This window comes from Maylandia zebra, linkage group LG23, assembly GCF_041146795.1.
Source record: "Maylandia zebra isolate NMK-2024a linkage group LG23, Mzebra_GT3a, whole genome shotgun sequence".
Classification (NCBI taxonomy): Eukaryota; Metazoa; Chordata; class Actinopteri; order Cichliformes; family Cichlidae; genus Maylandia; species Maylandia zebra.
The window spans coordinates 2,284,892-2,308,277 of NC_135188.1; the positions used below are offsets into that span (position 1 = coordinate 2,284,892).

At 42.6% G+C, this 23,386-nt stretch overlaps 1 protein-coding gene across 1 annotated transcript in view; it reads right to left on the reverse strand.

The window, feature by feature from the left end:
• The window catches only part of xpr1a (xenotropic and polytropic retrovirus receptor 1a), a 75,214-nt gene extending 52,109 nt beyond the window's left edge, over positions 1-23,105 (reverse strand). The window contains exons 1-2 of the mRNA XM_004555095.5: positions 22,641-23,105; positions 16,439-16,490 (exon numbers count right to left, since the gene is read on the reverse strand). Coding sequence (XP_004555152.1) covers positions 16,439-16,490; positions 22,641-22,709 — 121 coding nt within the window. The 5' untranslated portion in view covers positions 22,710-23,105. The remainder of the gene's footprint in view (positions 1-16,438; positions 16,491-22,640) is intronic.
• Between the last annotated feature and the right edge of the window lie 281 nt (positions 23,106-23,386).

Sequence of the window (23,386 nt, forward strand, 5' to 3'; positions counted from 1 at the left end):
CCTCTCTAATGTGCTGGGAAAGATTGTTCCACAGATTAGGAGCAGCAATAGAGAAGGCCCTGTCCCCTCTGAGCTTTCTCTTGGACCTGGGTACCTCCAGGAGCAGCTTGTCAGCTGACCTGAGAGACCTGGGGGGTGAGTAAGGATGCAGAAGCTCAGAGAGGTAAGTTGGGGCAAGACCATTTAAACATTTAAACACAAACATGAGAATTTTAAAATGAACTCTAAGATATACAGGCAGCCAATGGAGTGAAGCCAGGACGGGAGTTATGTGCTCTCTCTTACGAGTTCTGGTTAAAAGTCGTGCAGCAGAATTTTGGACCAGCTGCAGATGAGAGAGAAGATGCTGACTAACTCCACAATATAGTGCATTACAGTAATCTAAACGACATGAAATAAAAGCATGGATTACCGTTTCAAGATGCGGCCTGGATAAAATAGGTCTTATCTTTGCCAAGCGCCTTAGATGATAAAAACTGGACTTGACAGTACCCCTAATCTGATGCAGTTCTGGAGGTCAGCTTTCCCACTGGAAAAATCTGTTTCCATTTTCTCCTGGCAGTCCTGTAACTCTAACTTATGAATGAGCGATCGTCCTGCTCATTCCACCTTTGCCATCCTGGCAGGGAGGAAGGAATCCAACACTTAATGTTATTAAATTAGGAGCAATTTCCTGACTCAATCTGATTAGGAGCGCGCTGACCTTGGGGTGCTTCAGTGTTGTATCATTAACATGATTTACATGCACAGGAAGGACCCTGTTTTTATTTTCGTTCACCTACATTAAAACAATACAAAACACCACATCTGTCACCAATGTGTCTGTAAAAGAGAAGGTGGAACTTCATTTTCTCCCGCTTAATGTACTATTTGTGGATTTCTATTAAAATACAACCAAACGACTGTTTTCTTTATGCCTGATCTCGGTTGAAATTAAATCTATAAATAAAAATCAATGTGCCGATGTCGGAGATGCAGCCTCGCCGGGGGATCGTCTACTTTCGTAAACAACAAGTTGGATTTTCCAGAAAGCGGAAATTTATGTACAGAGTCTATTTGATAATGTTGTCTTTGTGATGTTCACAAAATAAAATGAGCAAAACATTACAAAATCAGAAAAGAGTCAGGAGGTTGAGAAAATATCCCCGTCGGAGGTGACTCAGTCGCTCGACCTTGGCCACTGAAATTCATTTTTTATCTGAGCCAGATACAGACTGAAGTGCACGATGGGTTTATATTGTTGATGTTAGACAGGCAGACATGTGACGTTTGCATCAGTGCAGACATGCAAGGTCATCACGTTAGAACAGCAAGAGATCAAATTCACACCTCGAGATACACAAACGGCTTAAAAGCAGAGATTAAAGTTCCTGCAGTTTCATACAAAATCCTGTCAATTTTTCATGCGCCTGCACACACTTTTTTACCCCTCGCTGGAGTTTGTATGTTCTCCCCATGTCTGTGTGGCTTCTCTCCAGGTACTCGGGCTTCCTCCCACAGTCCAAAGACAGTGAGTGGGGTTAGATTAATCGGTGGTTCTAAATTAGCCGTAGCTGTGAAGGTAAATGGTCGTGTATCTCTCTGTGTTAGTCTTGTGACAGAGTGGCGCCCCTGCCGGGCCTCTTGTCCTATGGCAGCTGGGGTAGGCTCCGCCCCCTCAGCAACCCTGAATTGGATACGTGGAGGAAGGTGGATGGATGGATGTTCATGCTGCAGATGTCAACAAAGATGAGCAGGCATAAACTGAGTGACCTTTTTTTTTCCCTAGTGGCAGGTATTTATTAAGGTTAATGTTTGAAAATCTCAACAATCATCAGAAAATACACAAACTCTTTGTGTACAGTTGGACACACTCTGTTAAGCTTTATATACACACATGACGTGTTGCAGAAATTGGTCACTTTTACACACCAAAAACATTTCTCAATGTAGAGGCATTGTCACTTGCAGATAACATCTGCCAACATCTGGCCGAGTTTTTGCCTCGATGTTTTATTTTTATTTTTTTTTAAAGTTCAGGTCTTTTTTTTTATCTTCCTTCTTTAAAACGGGACATTTTGAAGTGAGAACAGCTCAGAGTCGGGGCTCCTAATGCTTCACTTTTCCTTACCTGTGTGCATCTGAAATTCCCATCCCTCTTGACAGATGATGACAGTCGCAGTTATATTAGTTTATAATCTGAAAGTGAGATTACTCACAAGAACAGACATGCAAACATGTGCATGCTGATTGTGCTGTTTTAGGAGACATTGGGGTCGGGGGGGGGGGGGGGGGGATCATATGGTACACAGGGGTGTTTGTGAGCTGAACTGAAGGGTGAACGTTTTGAGAAGTATTTGTGGCGTGCAAGGGGGTCTGTGTGCATTTGAGCAGCAGAGTTTAAAGAGCAGCGAGCAGAGGAGAGACAGAGAGTGACTGTCAACCACCAGCAAACACAGAGCCTCTGAACTCCATCCCCTTCATGTGGCCTCAGTACAAACAGAACACCAAATCAGAGTCTAAGGTTTCTCTCACTGTGTGTGTGTGTGTGTGTGTGTGTGTGTGTGTGTGTGTGTGTGTGTGTGTGTGTGTGTGTGTGTGTGTCTTACTGATTGAGCCCTGCAGCAAACAGCATCTGGCTGATATTTGTTAACCTGAGATCGGCACGAGCTGATGAACCATAAACAGTCTGGATGTAAGTTTAACCAAGGCAGAAAATTCAGAACCATCATAGAAATCTGTTGTATTTTAGCATTTTTACTATGCTGAATTTTTTAAACGAACAACAACAAAAAAATTTTGTCTAGGTGAAAATGTCAAGTTGATCCACACAGTGCATATTTAAATTATAGATGACCAGAGATTAAAGACAGTGGCAGCCACCAGCACCATGCCTGAGCATCCTGTTGGTAGAAGCTTCAGGTGGCACAAATCCCCTGGAAGTACAAGTTCGGGAACTCACCAGGTCATATTTCACCAGGTTAAAAGATGCTCCACACTCAACAATTGTGGAACATCTTTAACACTTCCATCAATCATATCATTCTGTCATCGTGCCGCGGTCTGAATATCTGCACGGTTACAGCAATCTGACAGCAGAAGAGTTTTATAAGATGAAAATTCCCTAAAAGCAAACTGTGAAAAAGCTCGAAATTTAAAAAAAATTGAATGATATATTTCCTGTATGATATCCTTCCTCAGAAAATACACCTGTGTCGTGGTTTTTAAAGGGACCTCCCGCTCAAGCTACTGCGTTCACAAGATTTCCTGTAAACTTGACTTCTGACCTTAACCTTAGCAGACACCTATGGGTGAGGAGGTAGAGCAGGTCACCTACTGATCGGAAGTTCGGTGGTTTGATCCCTGGCTCCTCCAGTCTGCATGATACTAATCCCAAATTGCTCTCCGATGCATCCATCGGTGTATGAATGTCGTTAGAAAGCACTAAGTGTAGATAAAGTGCTTGTGAGAATGGGTGTGATTGGGTGAATGAGGCATGTTGTATAGAGTAGAAAAGCGCTATATAAGAATCAGTCCATTTACCAACGTGAAAATCCTGCGTTGCCTCGTTCTCAAGTTATCATGTTCACAAAATTGGATTTCCACGTCACCTGACACCTGCCCCCCTCGCTGGCGGGGTAACAACACTAAGCCTTTCAGGCTGAGGAGCAACAACAGCTGAAAATGAAAATCATCATCAAATGAAGTCATCACATTAAATTCAACAGACTGGAGGTATTAAAGCAACAACATGCTAATCAGCATGCCTACAGTACATGAACAGAAAGCATTGTCGTAGACCATTTAAATGTCAAAATGATCGTTTCTGGATATTATATCCATTTGGAGTAATCTAAGGATTACTAGTAATCTAACGAGTAATCTATTTTGTCACGTGGTAAAGTCATGTGACTGCAAAACCCCAGAGTGCTCCGTGCATGGCTTTACACAGTTTTTTTCTACTCTTGGATCTGTATGATGTCAGTGGGAGCAGATATTCATAATGTGGTCATCGCCACTGTCTCCACCCACCTGCTGTTCAAACCGGTTTAAAAGGGGCAGCTAATCAGCACAAAGGGAGGAGTGAGTGAGACAAAAGTCTTACTTTAGGACACATTGAGGGGCTGCACAAAGGCTCAATAAATCCTGCAAAGCTACTCAAATAGTCCACTGCTGGAAATCAGCGACAAAGACACAAAAAGACTAAGCGTATTCGAAGCAACTATTAAAGAAAACGAACACAAACACTACACTCAAATCCCGTTAAAGCCTTACTAGGGTCATCTATCTCATCCTCATCGCCTATGCCTGTTTTCCTTCCAACCTTATCAGGCTATCCCAGCTGTCTTAGGGTGAGAGCCAGGATATACCAATCTGTCGCAGGGCTAACACATAGACACAGACAACCATTCCCATCTATGGTCCATTTAGAGTATCCAGCTAACCTGTCCCCACTAACGGTCTTTGAACAGTGGGAGGAAGCCACACAAACACAGAGAGAAGATGCAAACTCCACACAGATCCCTGAATTGAACAGATTGGACTCAGGACCTTCTTGCTGCCACCCTATGCCCGTTTTGGTACCTCTGTATGTGTTTGTGCTGTTAACGAGTATCAGAATGCTTCCAGAAGAAAACATTATAATTCAAGAGAATGCTCGCACCCTTAGTTCTGCTTGTTCGAGGTTTATTGTGTTTGGGTCCTGAATGTCACAGGAACAAAAAAGGCCTGAATTACTCTGGCCTCTTTCTTTGGCGTCATGGTAACTGTGATGGAGAAAGTTCAACATGGCTTTATGTGCAACGCTGCAATGAAACCGAAGCTGAAACAGTGGCTCTCCCTCCGCCCCAGTGTCTTCATGCTTTAACTGGAATCATGACAGAAGATGTGTCACAATGATGGAGTTCTGCTGCGCGACATGTTGGCTGCAATTTAAAAAACAAAACAAGTACTTCTGAGAATAGCTATGCAACAGTTTAACTCATTACACATGTGATTCAGTCTCATAAAAACCCCAACATGAAATCTACAATAATCCTCTTACAAATGGCTACTGCACATGCCAGGGGAACAATAAGCTGCTCTCTGCTCAATTGAGCTGCATACTAATAGGGTGATTATGAGACCTAATTATCAGATGGCACTTGTCAGGAAGAGAAGCCAGTTTGCAGTTTGCCTGAGGATGAAATGCAAAACAGACACAAACTGTTGTTTCTACTGAACGGCATTCGGGCGCGTCTTCCTTTTACAGCTGGTTAGAAGTCAAGAGGACACTTTTTCAAATCGAACACCATCACGGTGCAACACTGAGACGTGTAGTCAGAAATGTGACACGCAGACAGGCCACGACCCTCACAGTCGGTCAACCTTACGCGCTGGATAATATTGACACGAGGCATGAATGACATCACACGTTGAAGAGGATATGAAATATGCATATTGCCTCAGGCCAGTGGTAGCAGGGACGGTGAACATCAACAACCCTGAGACAGTGAATGAGCACATGAGAGTGTGCACACAGTACGGCTGCTTTGCATTGTCTACTCTCTCCGTCTCTCTCTAACATACCCTAAATGTCTGAAGCACTTTTGTGCTAATTCAGTTCTGATGCTTGAAGTTGCTCTGGTGCCCTTGTGTCTGCCAGTGAGGGACAGCGCAGTTTTTGAAGACACACAGGCATCAGGGGAAAGATTCACCACATTTCCAATCTCTCACAGAGTTAATAATTCAACATTTAATATAAAAACGGGCTGTCCAGGAGGGAACAATAGCTGTGAATTATTGATCTCTCTCCTGTTGTCTCCAGATTATAAGAGGATATAGTGTAAATAAGGAGATAAATTATATCTGGAGAAATATTTGTTGCCCTCTGAAATGACCTAAAATGTATTCAACTTAAATTGCGAGTTATTGCTGCCATTTTTGGGACGTAGTTAAAATGTGAAGCAAATCCAAAGTCACTGAACGAGCAAATGAAAGAGTTTGAGCTCTCGTGTCTTTTCTGCCTCCAGTTCTTTTATTTTCACACATCTTTCATTGGAGTAATTGTAACGTTTGGGAGACGAGGCTCCCCGAGGCTTTAGCTTCCTTTCCTCCAATTACCACCAATGTCACCTCCCTTTCTTTTTTCACTCTTTTTATCTGTCATTCAATTGTGGCCACCACTTCCTTCTGTATGTCGCTCTTCCCGTGGGAAGCCCGAAAATAAATCTATCAGGACCACAGGAAGTACATCTATGCCGCCTTTGTAACCTATACACAAAAATGCAATCATGCGCAGGTGTGCTGACGCCCACGGGGCCAGTTTCTGTTTACAGTGACGTGAAAAAGAACATTTCTATGGGGCTGTATGGATTCCCGGGAACAAAATAAATATGTGTATGACTTTATTGGCCTCTTATATCTCTTACAATGTTGCTTCAGTACATTGAGATTCATGGAAACTGGTTCATGCACAGCTCAGGTCCCGCTGTAACGTTTCAGTCGGGTCTGGACTTTAACTCCACGTTGATTCTTTTCTTTTTCATCCATTCTGTTGTCGCTGTCCTGCTGCGTGACCCAGTTTGGGACAAGCTGTAGCTGTTGGACAAATGAACCTAAAATACTTTGGTATGCAGAGGAGTTCATGGTCTAGTCATTGACTGAAAGGTGCCCCGGTCCTGTGGTTCCAAAACAGGCGTCCCACCCCACTACATGTGACAGGTGAGCATTTTAACACCTACCCCGTTAATTCCCATGGAAGCAATAAGAGTCTACTTCATAATTCAAGGACTGACTTTGCACAGAATCCTTTCCTCACTCTTCACACTTTTCCATTATGATCTAGTTTTCAAATTGGTGTCTCCGTTTCCAGGTTTCGGGTTAGTAAATGTACTGACAATCAGCCAAAAGTCATCGCAGTAAGAGCTAAGAAAAGGAGACTGACCGGTATAACATCATCGTGAATTTGTGCTCTAAGCCAATCTGTGCCAGGTTCCAGTTATCTCTCCAGAGAAACGATGCAATATACTCGTCTAGTAAAGGACACTGCGTCCTCTGCAAGGCCCACATACTGTACGAACCCACCCACACCTCCCATCAAGCTGGTTGTAGTACCACTAAAATGCCCACTAAAACCTCTATAAACCTCTATACCTCTGGAGAAAAATTATTTAAAAGCCAAATCGAAAAGCTAAATTAAAAGAGTGCGGGTGTCAAACAAGAATTGTCCCTGAAAAGATGCTTTTCCCTGTTAATAAAAAGCTCTGCCATGGAAATCTGTAGCGTACACCAAAATAATTAAGTAACAGATGTAATGAGGCCAGTTTTTTCAGCATCTGCCACAGAAACATCTGAGCTTTTGTTTTTGTTTATACTGATTCACAATTTTAAAAAAAAAGGGATATTTTCTGTGAATTGACAAAAATTATATAATATAGATAATTTATATTACGTAAGTCTGGACAATGAAATATCAAATTAAATACCTATTAAACTCGTAGTTTCACTGGTCCAGGCCACTTAAGATCAAAGTGGGCTGGACGTGGCCCACGATGTCAAATTACTGCTGTGATTTAGAAACCACACAAACCCGGTTTAAGCAACTGTTGAAATAAAAACTTAATAAACTGAGACGGAGCATGTTTGCAAAATCTATCACAGAGGGAAAAGAAAAGAAAAAACCTCACATGTGGGCAAATGTATTCATAAAATTATAAATAAATAAAAGCAGATTAGAGTGGACACTGTGTAATGATTTGATTGGCTGTATTCTAATTAAGGACTAAAACACAGAAATATAGCAGCATATGGCCCTGCTGTCATCACCTATAGCTCACAATCACACCCACATGCTTGTAGCATGCAGCTCCGTGTGTGTGTGTGTGTGTGTGTGTGTGTGCGCGCATCTCTGCATGCAAATGTGCACAAGTGTGAAACTCTCTGCAAACAGTTGTATGTGAGTGCAGCAGAGACGGCCTGAGAAGATAAAAACATCAAGGCACACAGCAAACACAAGGTCGCGCGTCTCTATTCTTCTATCCGTCACCAGCAGCCAGCTTTGTGTTCTTGTTACATTTCTATCGTTGAATGCAGGACAGATGCTATTTGGGCGTGCAAATATGCAAATTGAAATCGAGAAATTCTGCCAAGCAATGCAATTGATTAAAAAAATGATTCCTTTTAATCGTTTTAAAACATTTGTGTGAATCTGGGCTAGATAAATGATACGCAGTCAGCCATTCCTGATTTGCTACGCTCAGCAAAGCCTGGCTGATCTGCTGGCTGCCAGCCAAAGCTGTCAATTAAGCATTTCATCACTGATTTAAAAAATAACTCGCCTCATAACAAAGGTCAGATTATAGCGTGGAAGCCCCTGCTAATGCCACACAGATACAGTGAACCCCTGAGACGTCGAGGATCTTTTCTAATCAAGAGAGACAGATCTCATTACAATGACATGCTTCCCATGCTTGAGATTGTTGCGATCGCTCTTGCAGCTCGTTGTATGTGATGTGCAGTTGTTCACATGGCAAGCAGCCAAATCATATGATGGATGCGTTATGCTTATTTAACCTTTACATGATTCTCATTTGGGAAAAGAAGCGGCATCTCATTCGTGTGTTTAGTGTCCAGGTTGGTGTTTCTGAAAGGTTCACATCATGTTCATATGAGGATAGATATGTATGCTGGATGAAGCCATTATAGGGATTAGTAGAAGCCCTCCTAACTGCATTTAAGAGGCGAGAGGGCTTCCAGGATGACCTTGTCTCCTCTGAGTGCTGCTCACCTCTCCTTCACCCCTGTCCCTGATCAATCCCCTCCCCAAAACGTGCATTTTTCCTACTGCAATCCTCTTCCTGCTATTTCTGCCTTTCTTTGCCAGTTTTTCTCCGGCACACTGCCTCTGCACCATTTGAAAAAACCTCCCAGACTCCCCTCAAACACCCAAAATCTAAAAATACTATCTCAGCTGGAGTTGCTGCCTCTGAACTCCTCACCCTTTTCGAACATCACAACACTTGGTCCTCTAAATCAGCCCATACCTTTTCTTCTCCTCTTCGCCTCCACTTTATTCAGGCGAGATCTAATTCACTGATGAATAATGGATGGATGGATAGGAGACTTTCATCCACCATGCTTCTCTTTCTCTCGCTGTCTTTATCTTGTGGGAAGGCTATAGTGCTAATGCAGGGCAACATGCATTGGAGATGAGCCCAGGGACCTCCCACTCAGTCTGTTTGTCTGTCTGCTGCCTGAAGGATCTCTCTCGCACACGATTTCTCAATATTATACTCTTCCAGTCTGGTCACCGACAATCCCGATCTATATTGTAATTTCCTAAATCTTTAATTTTCATTATTGTTTCGTAATAATGACAGCAAACATGAATGTGGAGCGCTGATCATCCTTTCTTATCCCTTTCTTCATTCAGTCATTCAGTTTTTTAATCATTCTTTGTCTCAGTTCGATTGGTCCCTGACCTTGGTACAGCAATCCCAGCTTTATATTGACCCTGATCCTCCTCCTTCCTCCCCTCTAATACCCTCAGAAACCCCATCAAAGGACCAATCTATGAATTCACTGCTATGTCCACATTTCATTGCTTTGTAAGTTCAGTGATGGTTTGAACACCCATGGAAGCCAAACCTTGCATGGGTGCTCGAACAACTGCTCGAAACATCTTGATAACCATGTAGCGTACTGTATGTGGACTAACAGCCACGAAAAAGTCTGCATGGCTCATTTCCTATAAATTCCAATTGGATGTAGCAGGAGGACCGACATCGACACGTTGCAGGCAGTAAAATCTGTCTGCACCGCAGATGTAAAAGATCTCCCAAGGTTTGTTCAGTTTATTCACAGTTGCATATCTCAGCGTTGCCCCATTTACTTTTATTTGACTTCACATATCTGCTCAGGTGGCGCCCAGATTAAGGACCTAAATAAATAAATAAAACCCCAACCCCCACAAAAAGCCAGCAATTAGTGCTTGGAAGCGAGCACAAGCAGCAGCTTGTCAAAGAGCCCATCAATAATGCAGGTGGGTGGGAGACCCTGGCTGGGCGACCACTGTCCTGATGAACCCTTCTGCCCGTCTACCTGTCTGTCTGCATGTCCATCTGGGTCTCTTCCTTTCGACTGCTTCTATCACCTCCCGCTGTCCTGCCAGCACCTGTTTTGCCTTTTTCACAAGGCACAGTATTGTCTGTTATGTCTTTTGGGCATGCATCCTTGAGTTGCAGTGTTGTTGTTTTTAAAACTACTGATCAACTATCGTTACGTGCTCAAAAAAAAAAAAAAAAATGGTGCTCTTTCAAAGATACTAAGGTACTTGCCAAACATGCCGTGTGAGTGGGTGCGTCACAGACTCCTCGTGTAATCCCAGACTAACGCTGGTTGAGACAGGCGAGAACTTTAGTGCTGGGCCGTATTATTACTTTCATATTTTACAGTTAAATCACAAAAAGGATTTGCATGACAAACTGGACCAAAGTGGGTCAGGTTTTGGTCCAGTGTCTTGCAAAAGTAACGCACCACTGCTGAGGGGAAAAGAACAAAAGGCAAAACATCATTTTTAAAGCACAGAAACATGTTCGGAAACAAAAGTTACAACTACGTGCTAAGGCGAGAAAATTGCACAAATTAGACGCATTCGACGCAGGGGCGAGAAAAGACTTGAGCGGGGAACAACAACAGCAATAACAGCTGCTGCTCCATCGCATACGCAAGCAGAATAACAATCAGCGCAGGCTAGCAGCTAACCTCTCATCATGGTCATCGACAACAGCAGGCAAAATGGCGCGCAAGCAAACAGCTTAGGCAACAAAGGTATAGTGGAGATGTAGCTGTGATTAGTGGAGCTGCTTTATTACACAGATGAAGCACGAAACACCAACAACTACACAAAAGTGATGATTAGAAAGTGTTGGAGCCATGAGGCGGCTGACAGATGTGAAGAGTTGGTGTCCTGCCCCATGTTTTCATCAGTGTATGAAACTAAAAAGAAATGAAGAAAATGATCATCCAAGGGAAGCATGGCAACAACAGACTGACACACTGGAGAGGTGAGAGGGAAGCTGTGACGCTGTGGCAGAGGTATCAGGGCTCGGAGAATAAGAGCTAATGAGTGACGATTAAACGCGATTCATATATCTGTATCTGTGGTGTTGTGTAGTTTATGTTCTGTTACATCTTAGTCTTTGTCTTTGCAGCGAAGCTATGAAAGTATGAAATGAGGTCTGAGAGTAGTTTCATACAGCTCTTTGAGGAAATGACAAGCAGCATGATAGCATCTCAGCAAGAGAGTCATCATAAAGAACCTCTGACTGTCTTCCTTTCAGCTGTGGACTGAACGAGCCATGGCTGCAGAAGCATCACATTTCCTCATCAGCGATCGACGACTGACTATCATTTGAATATCATAAGTTTTAGTGTTCACTCGTGGTATGTTAGGGATGTTTAATTAAAGGTAATTTCAGCAGAAATAAGCGCCTTTCAGTAGGGCTGCTCGATTAATCGAATTTTAATCACGATTACGATCTGGGCTTTCAACGATCATTAAAAATGACTGAGCCCATTATTAGCCCCTCCCTCGTGCTTTACTCTCGCGCTGCTCCGTGTGGCAAATCGAGCGCACCTCTCTGCATTTCGAACACAACAATTAAGAGCAGCAGTCTCCAACCTTTTTTGTGCCACGGACCGGTTTATGCCCGACAATATTTTCACGGACCGGCCTTTAAGGTGTCGCGGATAAATACAACAAAATAAAACTAGTACCGGTACCGAAAAAAAGAAGATTTATTCATAACACACGTGAAAAGACCCAGGAAAACAGAGTAAATGATAAAAACGATAACAAAATAACGCTGAACACTGATAAAAACCCTGAAAACTACACATTTCACACCTGAGCCTCAACTCTCACGGACCGGTACCAAACGACTCACGGACCGGTACCGGTCCGAGGCCCGGGGGTTGGGGACCGCTGATTAAGAGGACCCGAGGGAAGCTCGGAAAGCTCAGCAGAAGTTATTTGGAGAGGAGAGTGACTGCTGTTGGTTGAAAAGAGAGGTAAAAAAGCTTCAGTGGTGTGGAAACATTATGGGTTGGCGGAGTCAGACGTGCACCAAGTAGACACAGTGTGTAAACTTTGCTACGGTGTCGTAGCTGCACCACAGAGCAACACTGCAAAGCTCACTAAACACAGATGTTTACATTTTTCATTTGTTTCTTATATTGCAAACATTTGCACTGTTATCAGTATTTGCACTATTTTATATTATTTTTTGACAATCTTTAAAGTCATTATTCAACACACTGTTATTGTTAAATAAATATCATCAAATAATCGAGATCTCAATTTCAGTGAAAATAATCGTGATTATCATTTTTGCCATAATCGAGCAGCCCTACCTTTCAGCACAGCAGGCTAGAAGTAACAAAAAGGTGTCTTTTTTCATTATAAAGGTAAAGCAGTTCATTTCACCACAAAGACACAGTGCAGGCCGTTTCACAAGGCCGCGACACGACGCTCTTTATTTCATTGGATAAAACGTGGAAAGTCCTGAAGTTTGAATATCACAGCGGAGCAACAAATCTGAAGTGAAACCTTAAGTGCAGAAGGCGGTTGATGGTTTTGGATGCAGTGCAACACAAGAAACAATTAGCTGACTTGTCTTTGGTCTCATTTGTTCATTCAGAAATTGTAGTTCAGGAAAAAACTGCTGAGTTATGAAGTCAATAATGTGCAACATCATTCCTTTTATCAGACCCCACGTGTGCTCGTGATGGTAAAAGGGTGCCCGCCAGATTCTCAGTGTTTATCCAGCCCCCCCTGCAGTCGAGCCCTGCACAGATACCATCACACTAATAGACTGCCCATTAAGAGAGTGCAGGAGGAAGGACACAAAGGAGGAGTAAGTGAATGAATGAGTGAGTGAATGAAACACAAGTGAATGACTGTAAGGAGCAGAAAACGTAACACGTTATAAATTACAGGCAACCGTGGCATGTGATCATGGCCAGGAATATGATGATGATGATGCAGAAATAAAGCTGTGTGTTTAGTATCTGGGCCCATTGTTCTCAGATCTCTGTAAGAACCAGCAGCCTAATTGAATTAGATCGTGGCACGACTCACTGCGATGGCTGGAACAGGGAGCACCAGAGAGCCAGCCAGCTGTTCCCCTTTTCTGTCTCCCCGTACAGGAGCAGACTTGTTTTAATTACAATTATTCCAGGACCAATGAGAGATGAAAGGAACGAGAACAAAGGCCCTAACGAGGGGTGAAGGGTCACGGTATCAGAGACGCATTAATGCGCATGTGTTGGTGCATGCCATTTTGCAACAAGATCCTTTAATTAGTGTACATCCGTCCTGCTGAACTGAACGATAACCGAGTGAAAATGAAAGTGCATTATTCTGTGGCACATTCCTTTGGTGGATCTCTGCAGCAGGAGTGCTGAGTGAGGGAATTCTGTTTGATAAATAAATAAAATTAACCACACGTGACACAGCCTACGCAATCCTGCATCAAACTGTAGCACTCCACGTATTTGCTGGTCATGTGCTGTCACAGATAAGTGATGCAAAGGCCGTGACAGAAGCTTCAAAATGTCTGTTCAGTGCAATGTCTATGTTACACAGCTCTATCAGGTACAGCGTCTAGTGAGAAAGCAGAGCGGGTGAGCAAGTAGTCATAACCCAGTAAACTGGTTCCCTCAGGCGAGGATTCACCCGCCGAATACCAAAAAGCTGCTTTTTATAAAGACTGAGGTGGGAGCGAGACAGCGAGAGAAAAGCAGAACGAAGCACATCAGGAAACCAAATCCTTTCTGATGAGGCTCCATCGAAAAATAGTTTATATGCTGTAATTACATTTAACATTATTAATTAACTAGGCCTTTATAGATGAGTTATAAGCTACAAATTAAAAGCAACGTTTCTGCTGTCAGGGAAAATCCTCCTCCAACATTAAAATGATGAAGGTTTAATGTTGGGCTTGACATTACAATGACTGCAATTCATTGTTAGCTACTCTACACAAGGAATGTCAACAAATGTGCTGCTCAGATACTAAGCAACAGTAAATATTAGTATCAGCTGAAGACTCGAAACACTGATGAAGTCTTTCTGGAGGTCAGTAGAGCTCCGGTGTCAACGACAGTCAAGTTTGAGACACTTACTATAAATATTAACCCCACACAAGTTAATGTTAGGAGTTTAACACGTAGCAACTACCAGGCAGTAATATTAGCCTTCTATTATTATTATTATGGTAGCAGCTAGTGCTCATGAGTAACATTACTGTGTTATCTATGTAGCAAAGCTTACCGAAACTATTTCATCAGCGTTTAAAATATGGAGCCAAGTCACCAGAAGCACAACATCAGCTTCAATCTAAAAATACTGTCTCTTATTTTTTGCACCACTGAAGAGAATCTTAAAATATTTCCAATATAAACAACATAAAGTTAAATTACAGAACTTTTCTTGCACTACATCAGCACGGGACACCACACTTTAACTTACAATAAGCGGTGTAATTGTATCTGGGTTTCATGCACATTTAGACTTTATTTCAGATGTTAAAAATGCAACGAATACATAATTTGGCCTTGCTAAATATAGTTGGCTCATTTTCAGTATTCTGATCACTGATTATGTGATAGCAACCAAACGATCTCTATCAGCTGGTCTGTGTGCTGCACACATGTGACGCTGGCATGATGGACGTGACAGCAAGAAAGCAGATGGTGGGTTGACTTCTCGCTCCTCGTGTGCACGTGGAAAGACTGAAATCTGGTCCTGGTGTTAAAGCCACCACAGCCTTAAAATGCTTTTATATTAAATCATTAAAACAAAAAGCTATAAAAGTCCAGTCGGTCTATTTCTTCTGATGTCTTCAGGCCCCAGTCTGAACTAAATCACATCTGAAAGTTTTCAGTACAGGAGATGTGATGAAAAAGTGCTACGATAAGCTTTTATTTCATAACACATCCTAATATTGTTTCTGTTATGAAAAGTCAACGGCCACAGGAGAGCGTGCTTTTCAGGGCTCAATAATGCCATTTGTCTCCGCCGCCATTTTCATTATGGGCTCTCTGGCTTTCCCAGCAAACACAACTCTGCTACAGACTTTGACTCTCGCACACATCACACTCCTTTCTCTGCACGTGCTCGCTGCAAAAATGAGCGAGGAGAAGACAAATCGCTGTGATCGAGCAGGGAACTCTGTCACACTGATGGCAGAATACGATTTTGAACTGATCGATCGAGCCCGTCGCTTTTCATAAGACATGCTCACCTATCTTGCGTCAAGTTGACAGAGGCAGAGCGCAGTGACCCATGAGTACAGCTCAGACCTGAGACAGGAAATAATTCATCATCCACATCGAGGCTTAGCCGAGGAGACGCTCTTAAAGGGAGAGTCTGAGCTCGACTGCTAACAAGCAGGCAATATCACTAAATTCAAGAATATTCACACAAACACAGGAACTACTTTATGTAGTTTTAAATAGAATTCTTATTAATATTATAAATAATAAATGTCCAGAAATGAGTCAAAAATAAAGTCAACAAAGATTGATTTTTGAGTCTGACGCTGACAGAGATGGAGCGCTCTCATCATTGCAGTCTCAGCGCCTGTTACATCTTTGTCATTCACAGATAGTCAAACTCACATCCACACCAAACCCACTCAGCAGGAACACAGCAAAACACTGAAAAAGAAAAAATCCCTACACGGGCTTGCGTCTTATCCCGAGCGCGCGAGCTGCACCCAAACCCTGAATCTACTTCAGCCGCATCATAAAACTCGGATGTTCCCCAAATGAAAATCTGTGTTTTCCTTCCACGTTTTTCACCTCGTTGTCCCACCTGAATTGGCTCAGCGATCCACCAGCGGGGCTCGCCCCACAGTTTAATAACCACAGCTCTCACAAGTGTTTCATGTCACATCATTAGGTACACCCAAACCCTGCAACTGAAGAAAGTTGTTTACGCCACAAACTGGTGTCTAAAATAAAAACAAATGGTTTACATTCTTTCCCACACTACACACACACTCTGAGGCCAAAGAGTAATTATAGCTGGCAGCCTTCCTGCTATTTGGTGCACTGAGTGCCGCTGGCCTTCTCGGTTCTGGTCTTCCTTGTTAACCATCGTTGCTTAGGATTTTTAGGGTGTTTGAACGCTCTCTGTTTACATTACATGAACATAAAACAAACAGTAAAAATGCTTCATTTACTCCTCAGCCCTCTTCTCTTTGCATGTGTTTATTACTTTAAGCAGGTTAGCTTAAAGTTAAGTCACAGACTGAAGTGAGTGGCAGCGTGTTAGCTGTGATTTACACCTATTTTTAGCAGGGCTGTTATTCTGGTGATGCCCAAAAAGGGGGTACATAAGTGTGTGTCTGGGAGTGTGTTTTCCTCTGTCTGTGTGTCTGGATTTCTTTATCCACATAAGCAGCTTCCTTACCTTCTATAGATGGAGCTTGGTCCTGGGCAGCATATAGCATATCCTTGAATGCCTGATGAGGAAGAAGAGAAAACAAATATGAGTGTCTGCAAACAACAAAAACAAAAAGCGGCTTTGAGCAAAAGACATTCACAATTTCACAGAGCCTGTGATTTCACAGAGAGGGCTGCACATGTGCAAAGTGACTGTGGTTTGATTTAGATGGGATGATAAACAGCTAATTGCTTGAATTAGCTCATTATCTAAAATCCCATCAGTTGTAAAGGTGTGTTTACAGTAGATAAATGGGGTGATTAGAATAAACCATAAGGTGCCAGAAAATTGTTAGAAACATCTGCATACAGAGAAGGACCTTAAAAAGGACTTCAAGAGCTATTAACTAAATTACAGTAAAGACCAGGCAGCTGTTAACATTATAGACAAAGTCTGCACAGCATAAGCTTCATTTTAAAACGCCCGCTTGTTACTACATTATTGTGTTTGGTACACTGAGCACTGTGAAATCATGTGATTATACATGAAAACATAAAAACACATACAAACCCCGAACCAAAGGGATATGAGTATGCCCCACCCTGCCCACTGCCTCTCACATAGTCCAGCCCGGCTCCAGGAAAAGTTTTCTTGAAAGACGGATGAATACAAAAGAATGACTCGGTGGACAGAGCACAGGTAGCACCTTTTATCCAAGGGTTCAGAAGAAACCCACGCACTATCACAGAGGTCTGTGCGTCCTGTGACCACCATGCTCTCTTCTGAACATGCAAAACCTGCACAAAACCATTCAAATCATTCGTAGCCTTTCACATTTACCCTTTCTGAAGCCCTCGCTGCACTCAACAAGACTTACTGATGCTTATTCTCACTAGCACGTATATTGATCTCCCTTTAGCCCATCAAAGAGACTCATTACAGAACGAAAGCAGTGCTCTTAGGTGAGCCTAACTAGATCTAGTCAGTATATCTGAGCCTCACCCACTAACTTGGGCTCATTCCCAACCAGAGAGGTGACATTCCACGTCCCTGTGGCCAAACTTGTCAACTGGGAATTGGATGCCAGGACCTCTGCTCCTGACTGGCACCTGATCCACATAGCACTAAAAGCTATGGCCCCTTCTGCAGGTATTGAGCCCACCGGAGGGCAGAAGCTGGGCCCAAGACCCAATTTGGAGCAAATTAGCCCCGACTATACAGATACTGGGATAATCAAGCAAACCCCATACACAACAAAGAGGCAATTCATAGAGAGACAGTGGTAGCATAAAACATAATTGCCCTATGACTATATTATAATGTGACAATTTATGAAATAAATAATTAAAGGAATAGCAGATTGACAAAAGCTGAGAGACAAACTGGCAGATACAAAGCAGAGATAGCAGCTGTGGTTAAACGGGGTCGCTTCTTTTCAGTGAGACTGATCGTGAAGATAATGGAAACAGACGACTGCATGCTGGCTCGTTTGGACATTTCCTCATAACTTTTTTCACAATAAGGACATCTTTGTAACCAAACTGATCCAGAATAAGAGGAAAAAAGGAAATTATAATTTTGGACTTTTCTTTAAATTAATTGTGAAGTAAAATCTGAGCTTTGCACCAAATTTCATGTTTCAGGTAAAACATAGGTGCCAATATATGTGCTGTCATTATCATCTCTGTCTGGGGTCAACATGGAAGAGACAGAGAGGACTGTGAGGACTCCTGAGTGTGTGTGTGTGTGTGTGTGTGTGTGTGTGTGTGTGTGTGTGTGTGTGTGTGTGTGTGTGTGTGTGTGTGTGTGTGTGTGTGTGTGTGTAAACCACTCAGAAATCCAGTGCATTAGCTGAAGCCTGGACTGTTGATACTTGATACTAAGTTCCTCTGTGAATTATATGCAGTGAGACTGCAGCTCTGGAGCCTAATCCTGGAGGTAAACATTTCTTTATGCAGCATTCGCCCCATTTTGTCTGATTAAAATCACAAAGGGACCAACTGTGGACTCACACACAGCTCGCTGATGTCCAGTTAATAACTAACAGTTAGCAGCTGATATGGTCATGTGATAGGTGGGAAGTAGAAGTACAGATTCAGATGGAGGGGGGGTTCATTAAGGTGGAGGCATTGCCATGGCGATGGCTGTGACGGGAAAGGGGGGCAGGGTGTCTTGGGACGGAGATAAATTTGCAGTAATCATTGGTGAAACCTGTAGACAATAACTAAGCCAAAGCTTTCAGGGCCATCAGTTAGAATTACTAAACATTAACATGACGATGTGGCATACTCACATCTGAGATGGGCTCCAGCCGCCCACCCCCATGACCCTGCACTGGATAAGTGGAAGAGGATCAATGGATTCATGCATGGATGGAAGAGGATGGATGGATGGATGCATGGATGGATGCATGCGTGGATGCATGGATGCATGGATGGATGGATGGATGCATGGATGGATGGATGCATGGGTGGATGGATGCATGCGTGGATGGATGGATGGATAGATGCATGCATGGATGCATGGATGGATGCATGGCCCACACCAGATTTATGTCACTATTGAAACTAGACCTCTATAGCAGAGTATCCATGTTAGTGAATACTGTATGTGGACTTCAATCCTTTAAATGCTGAATCATGTTGAGAGGACACTAGCCAAAATATTTGGCCAAATCATTGCTCTGTGATGCTTGAGATCGTGCTTGAGGAAGTGCGAAGCGTACATTATTAGTCTGAAGGGATCTATGGATCACTTCAATCTGCAGCTCAGCGTCTGAGTGGATGCCTGCATGTAAAGCGAACATGGGAGGAGAGGATAAAGGGAGGGGAGGAGGGGAGCAGAGGGCAGGTCTGGTCGGGGACCAGATGTCCTCCCAGTGGGGGAGGAACGATGAGGTGAGGATGCAAGGAAGGAGGGAGGTATAGAGATGGGGCCTCTCAGCAGTTGCCATGCCATGCCTGTTGTATACATAATGTTCAAATTGTTGCGCAGTGCTGATAAATCATACTTTCACTGAACAGGGTACAGTTACGTTTCTGTAATGGCTACAACGACACAAAGCTCGCTGCGCTTGTTTAGACCTTTAAATCACTCAGATTAATTACAGAAAGGCAAGACTTGACCTTTGAACAGTCACTGAAATCACACACATCCCTGTTATTCTGCAACACTTTGCTCGTTTGAATTGTAAATGTGAGTCTCTGCGTGCACTCTCCTCCTCCTCCTCATCTAAGCTTACATGAGTGATTAGGCTGCTGAGCTAAATGCAAAAGTGTCCTTGTTCTCTCGCCCACACACATACACGCACACACCTGAATCACTGTCCTTCATCTGTTCTCATAACTGTGCTGCTCAATACAGCTGCCAAACACAATTGTTACTTACTGTCTACATCTTACCTGCGCTAATATATTCACGTTTGAAAAACTCACTAAATTGTACCTGTTGTTGTAAGATTTCATCATGTTGCATCACATTTAAAGGGAAAAATCTTATCAGGCTGCAGTTTGGCATAAATCTGGGGTTGGCAGGACATACACACCTCCATATCAAACAGCTGTTTAGCATACAGGTTTATAACTGCAGTCCTACAGGATAAAGCAAACACCTAATTGCCCAATCACTCAATTGGCTTGTCAATGCTTCCACATTTGAATGAGGTGCGTTACTAACTAGAGCCTCTATATGCTGGAACAGCCACTTTGCTGCATCCTTTTCATCTGCATAGAAACCGGCTGACCAATCTAAATGGGCGCCACAGTTTTCCACACTAAAGGGCGCTCTTTAAAAGTGAAAACTGTGCAGCAGGTTAATGAGTTCAACCAGCACACAAAGCCAAGAACATAACTTCAAACCACAGTCAGTTTGGATGAGACTGACAGAATGAGCAGAAGTGTCGCGGCTTCTACATGAAAACGATGCTGCAGGAATGATGTCAGCGTGTCATTACTACAATGCAACAGTCGCATCTGTGTGCGACGGCTTCACCAAAACAACAGCCCACGAAGTGATGCAGCTTGGGTTGCATCACAGCAGCATATCAAAGCTTTTGCATCTCCCAGAATAAAAAAATTCATTTCTGCTTCATCTAAGTGACTCACTTCTCTGAAGTCGACCGAGTTCAGTTTAGCTTCATGTTTGGCCCTATCTGCCAACTCGTTTCAGAGGAAAATCCAATTCTTCTAATGAAGTGTCCGTCATCTATAGGTGTGAGTCCTCTCCCACCCCGCCCACTCAGTGTGTGGTCACAGAGGTCGCACAAAGACTGAAGACTCCCACGATGACATAAATACACGAACACATTCTCGGTCAACAAACTATATATGATTCAGATCGGAGCAAGAGTATGAAGTGCAGACACAGGAGAGCAACTCTCCTACATCATTTAAAAATAGGAGCTTACATATGTGACGAGAACATGTTTGTAAAGACTGTTTATTTTAAATGGTTAAAAAAATGTAAATACTAACTACCGGCTACACGAGTCAGTCATCAGTGATCAATCACAGCTGTGTTTTAAAGGATTCGTCATTCGCCTTTCAGTTCTCATGTCTAATTTCTGGATCACATGCAGAGACGATAAGAGTCGATCACTGAATACAATAAAGAAAAAAGGACATATTATAGAACTCAGCTGGCTTTAATAATAGCTCTTCCTTAAGTGCATTAATATTATCAACTTAAATGTCAAATTCAAGATTATGTCCCAGAAAAGAGCAACCATAAAACCAACACTAATCACAGAGAAAATATATCATCCATCTCAGGTCAGCGAGTGCTGCACTGAATACTGGAGGTGTAAAATGGCTGGTATGGCCATGCATCTGTCCCTGGGCTTCAGTGTGCTTCAGTCTGTACATACAAAGACAACATACTGCACTCGCATGCATGCTAATCACCATTTTTTAATTTTTAAATAAATTTTCCCAGGTTTCCCAGCTATGCCTATTAATTTTTTCTTTCCTTTTAATTATAGTGTCCAAAGATGTTTTCATTGCACAACAATGACAGCATATCATGTTGTCAAGAGCAAGAGATCCAAATGTCTGCTGTACCAACAGACCAGCTTAACATCATCATTCAGGGCAGGATACCAAAATAAAACCGGCGCACTGAGCTTCTGTTGAGTCTGGGCTGCTGAGGGTGAAGAGAACGGGGTCTTTGTCTATAATTCATAGAGTCAAATGGAAGTGAGCAGTCTGTCCTGTCAATGCATGTCTGCACTAAAGCTCTCACTGTAGAGCCAGCAAGAAGTGGGGTGTGAAATTAAAATACTCTTCAAGTAGTGTACAACACTCAACAACAAAAAAGCATGTGTGCACACAAAGATGTTGCTCTAAATCAACAGATATCAAAACCAGACAGGTTAGACGAAGCCCTGCAGGCTGATTCACAGACAGCTATTCCCGGTTGACTGAGAAAAATGATAATAAACATCATTTTAGTCTCAAAGTCTTGCAAAAAAATATGCTTTCTTATATTTTTGACTCGTTAGAAATGTGAAATTTTTGGAACACATTGCACTCAATTGGTGGAAGAGATATAACCTTTGTCTTTAGTTAGAGTGATGAAAATAAATGTTAATAATTTAAGGAGGTGATTTTTTTTTTTTTTTTTTTTTTTGGGGGGGGGGGGTCTTTGGACAAAGAGCGTCTTTTATTATTATTTTTTTAACAATGCACCATCAGTTAACATGATGATAAAAAATGATGTGACCGAACAAAAAGAAATGTTGAAAATTGGGTTGTTTTGCAAAGAAATGTGAAAAATAAACACAAAGACAATCTTCAGTTTTTTGTTTTGTGTGAAGCTCTCCATAATTGTTAAAATAAAGAAAATAATAATAACTTTAATTTTTTCCACAGTATGAAAAAAATGTTTTGTTTTTTTAATCAAACAGAGTTTTTATGTTTATTTTCATATGTGTTAAAATCAACAAACAGCAATAACAAACGCTGAATGCTCCCCATGGCTCTTAACAACCGCAGTCAATTTCCCCTCCATAAACAATAGGCATCCCTTATCTTTCCCGTCGTTTATTGCCCTCAGGAGCAGGCTTTACTGAAACTGGAAAAAATAAATCAAACTTAAAACACTTTACATTTTCTCTTAGTTAATCGCGACTCTTTTCTTCCAGTTTCCTGAAGCTCTATGAAAGCAGGTTCGTTTTGGTCAGCGTCCGTTCCCACCTTAAATTCATTTTTAAAAAACATAAATTCTGCTTTACCTCATACTGAAGATACTGTTTCCTCCACTCTGGAGTGATATGGGACGAAAGATGCTCCGCGAATTTCATTTTGCCGGAACAAGAGTCCTCCTCAAAGCGCTGTTAAATCCGAGCGCGGCTGTCCCCTTCCCCGTCGACGCGACTTTTATTTTATCAGTCAACTTGCTGGCTCAACATGCGGCGCGTCAGCGCGGCACACTGCGCTCCTGCTCACTCCACTTCTGGCTCGTCCCGGTCTGCGCACTCCCTGCAGATCCCGTCCCGCATACTATTTCATGGGAGAGACAACGAGAACAACAACAGTGGCCTCCCTTTAACAGGTGGTCGGGCGACAGGTTACTGGAGCCGGTGAAAGTGGCTCAGTGACTTTGCTCGGTCCCTCCCTGGGCAAGTCTGGGGACACTGCGGTCCGCCATCGCTATGAACCGCTGTGACGTGGTTGCGTCAGCAGAGCGCGCAGTGTAACTCGGACACTGTTGGGACCTCGTGAAAACTGTTAGTGGTGCACCGTGGGACCCCTCACAGTCTTCGCTTCACTTTATTTCCTTTGGGGTTTTGTACAGTAGTTAGAGAGGCAACTGTCTGCTGTGTGTTTCTACAAAAAGAAGAAGGAATAAAGTTTTTTACTTTTTTAAAGATATATAAATATATATTTAAACTGACCAACCAACAGTAATAACTCATTTAAAACTTATACAGTTTTTCTTTAACTAAAACGTGTCTGTGAGGTTTATCTCTCTGCAGAT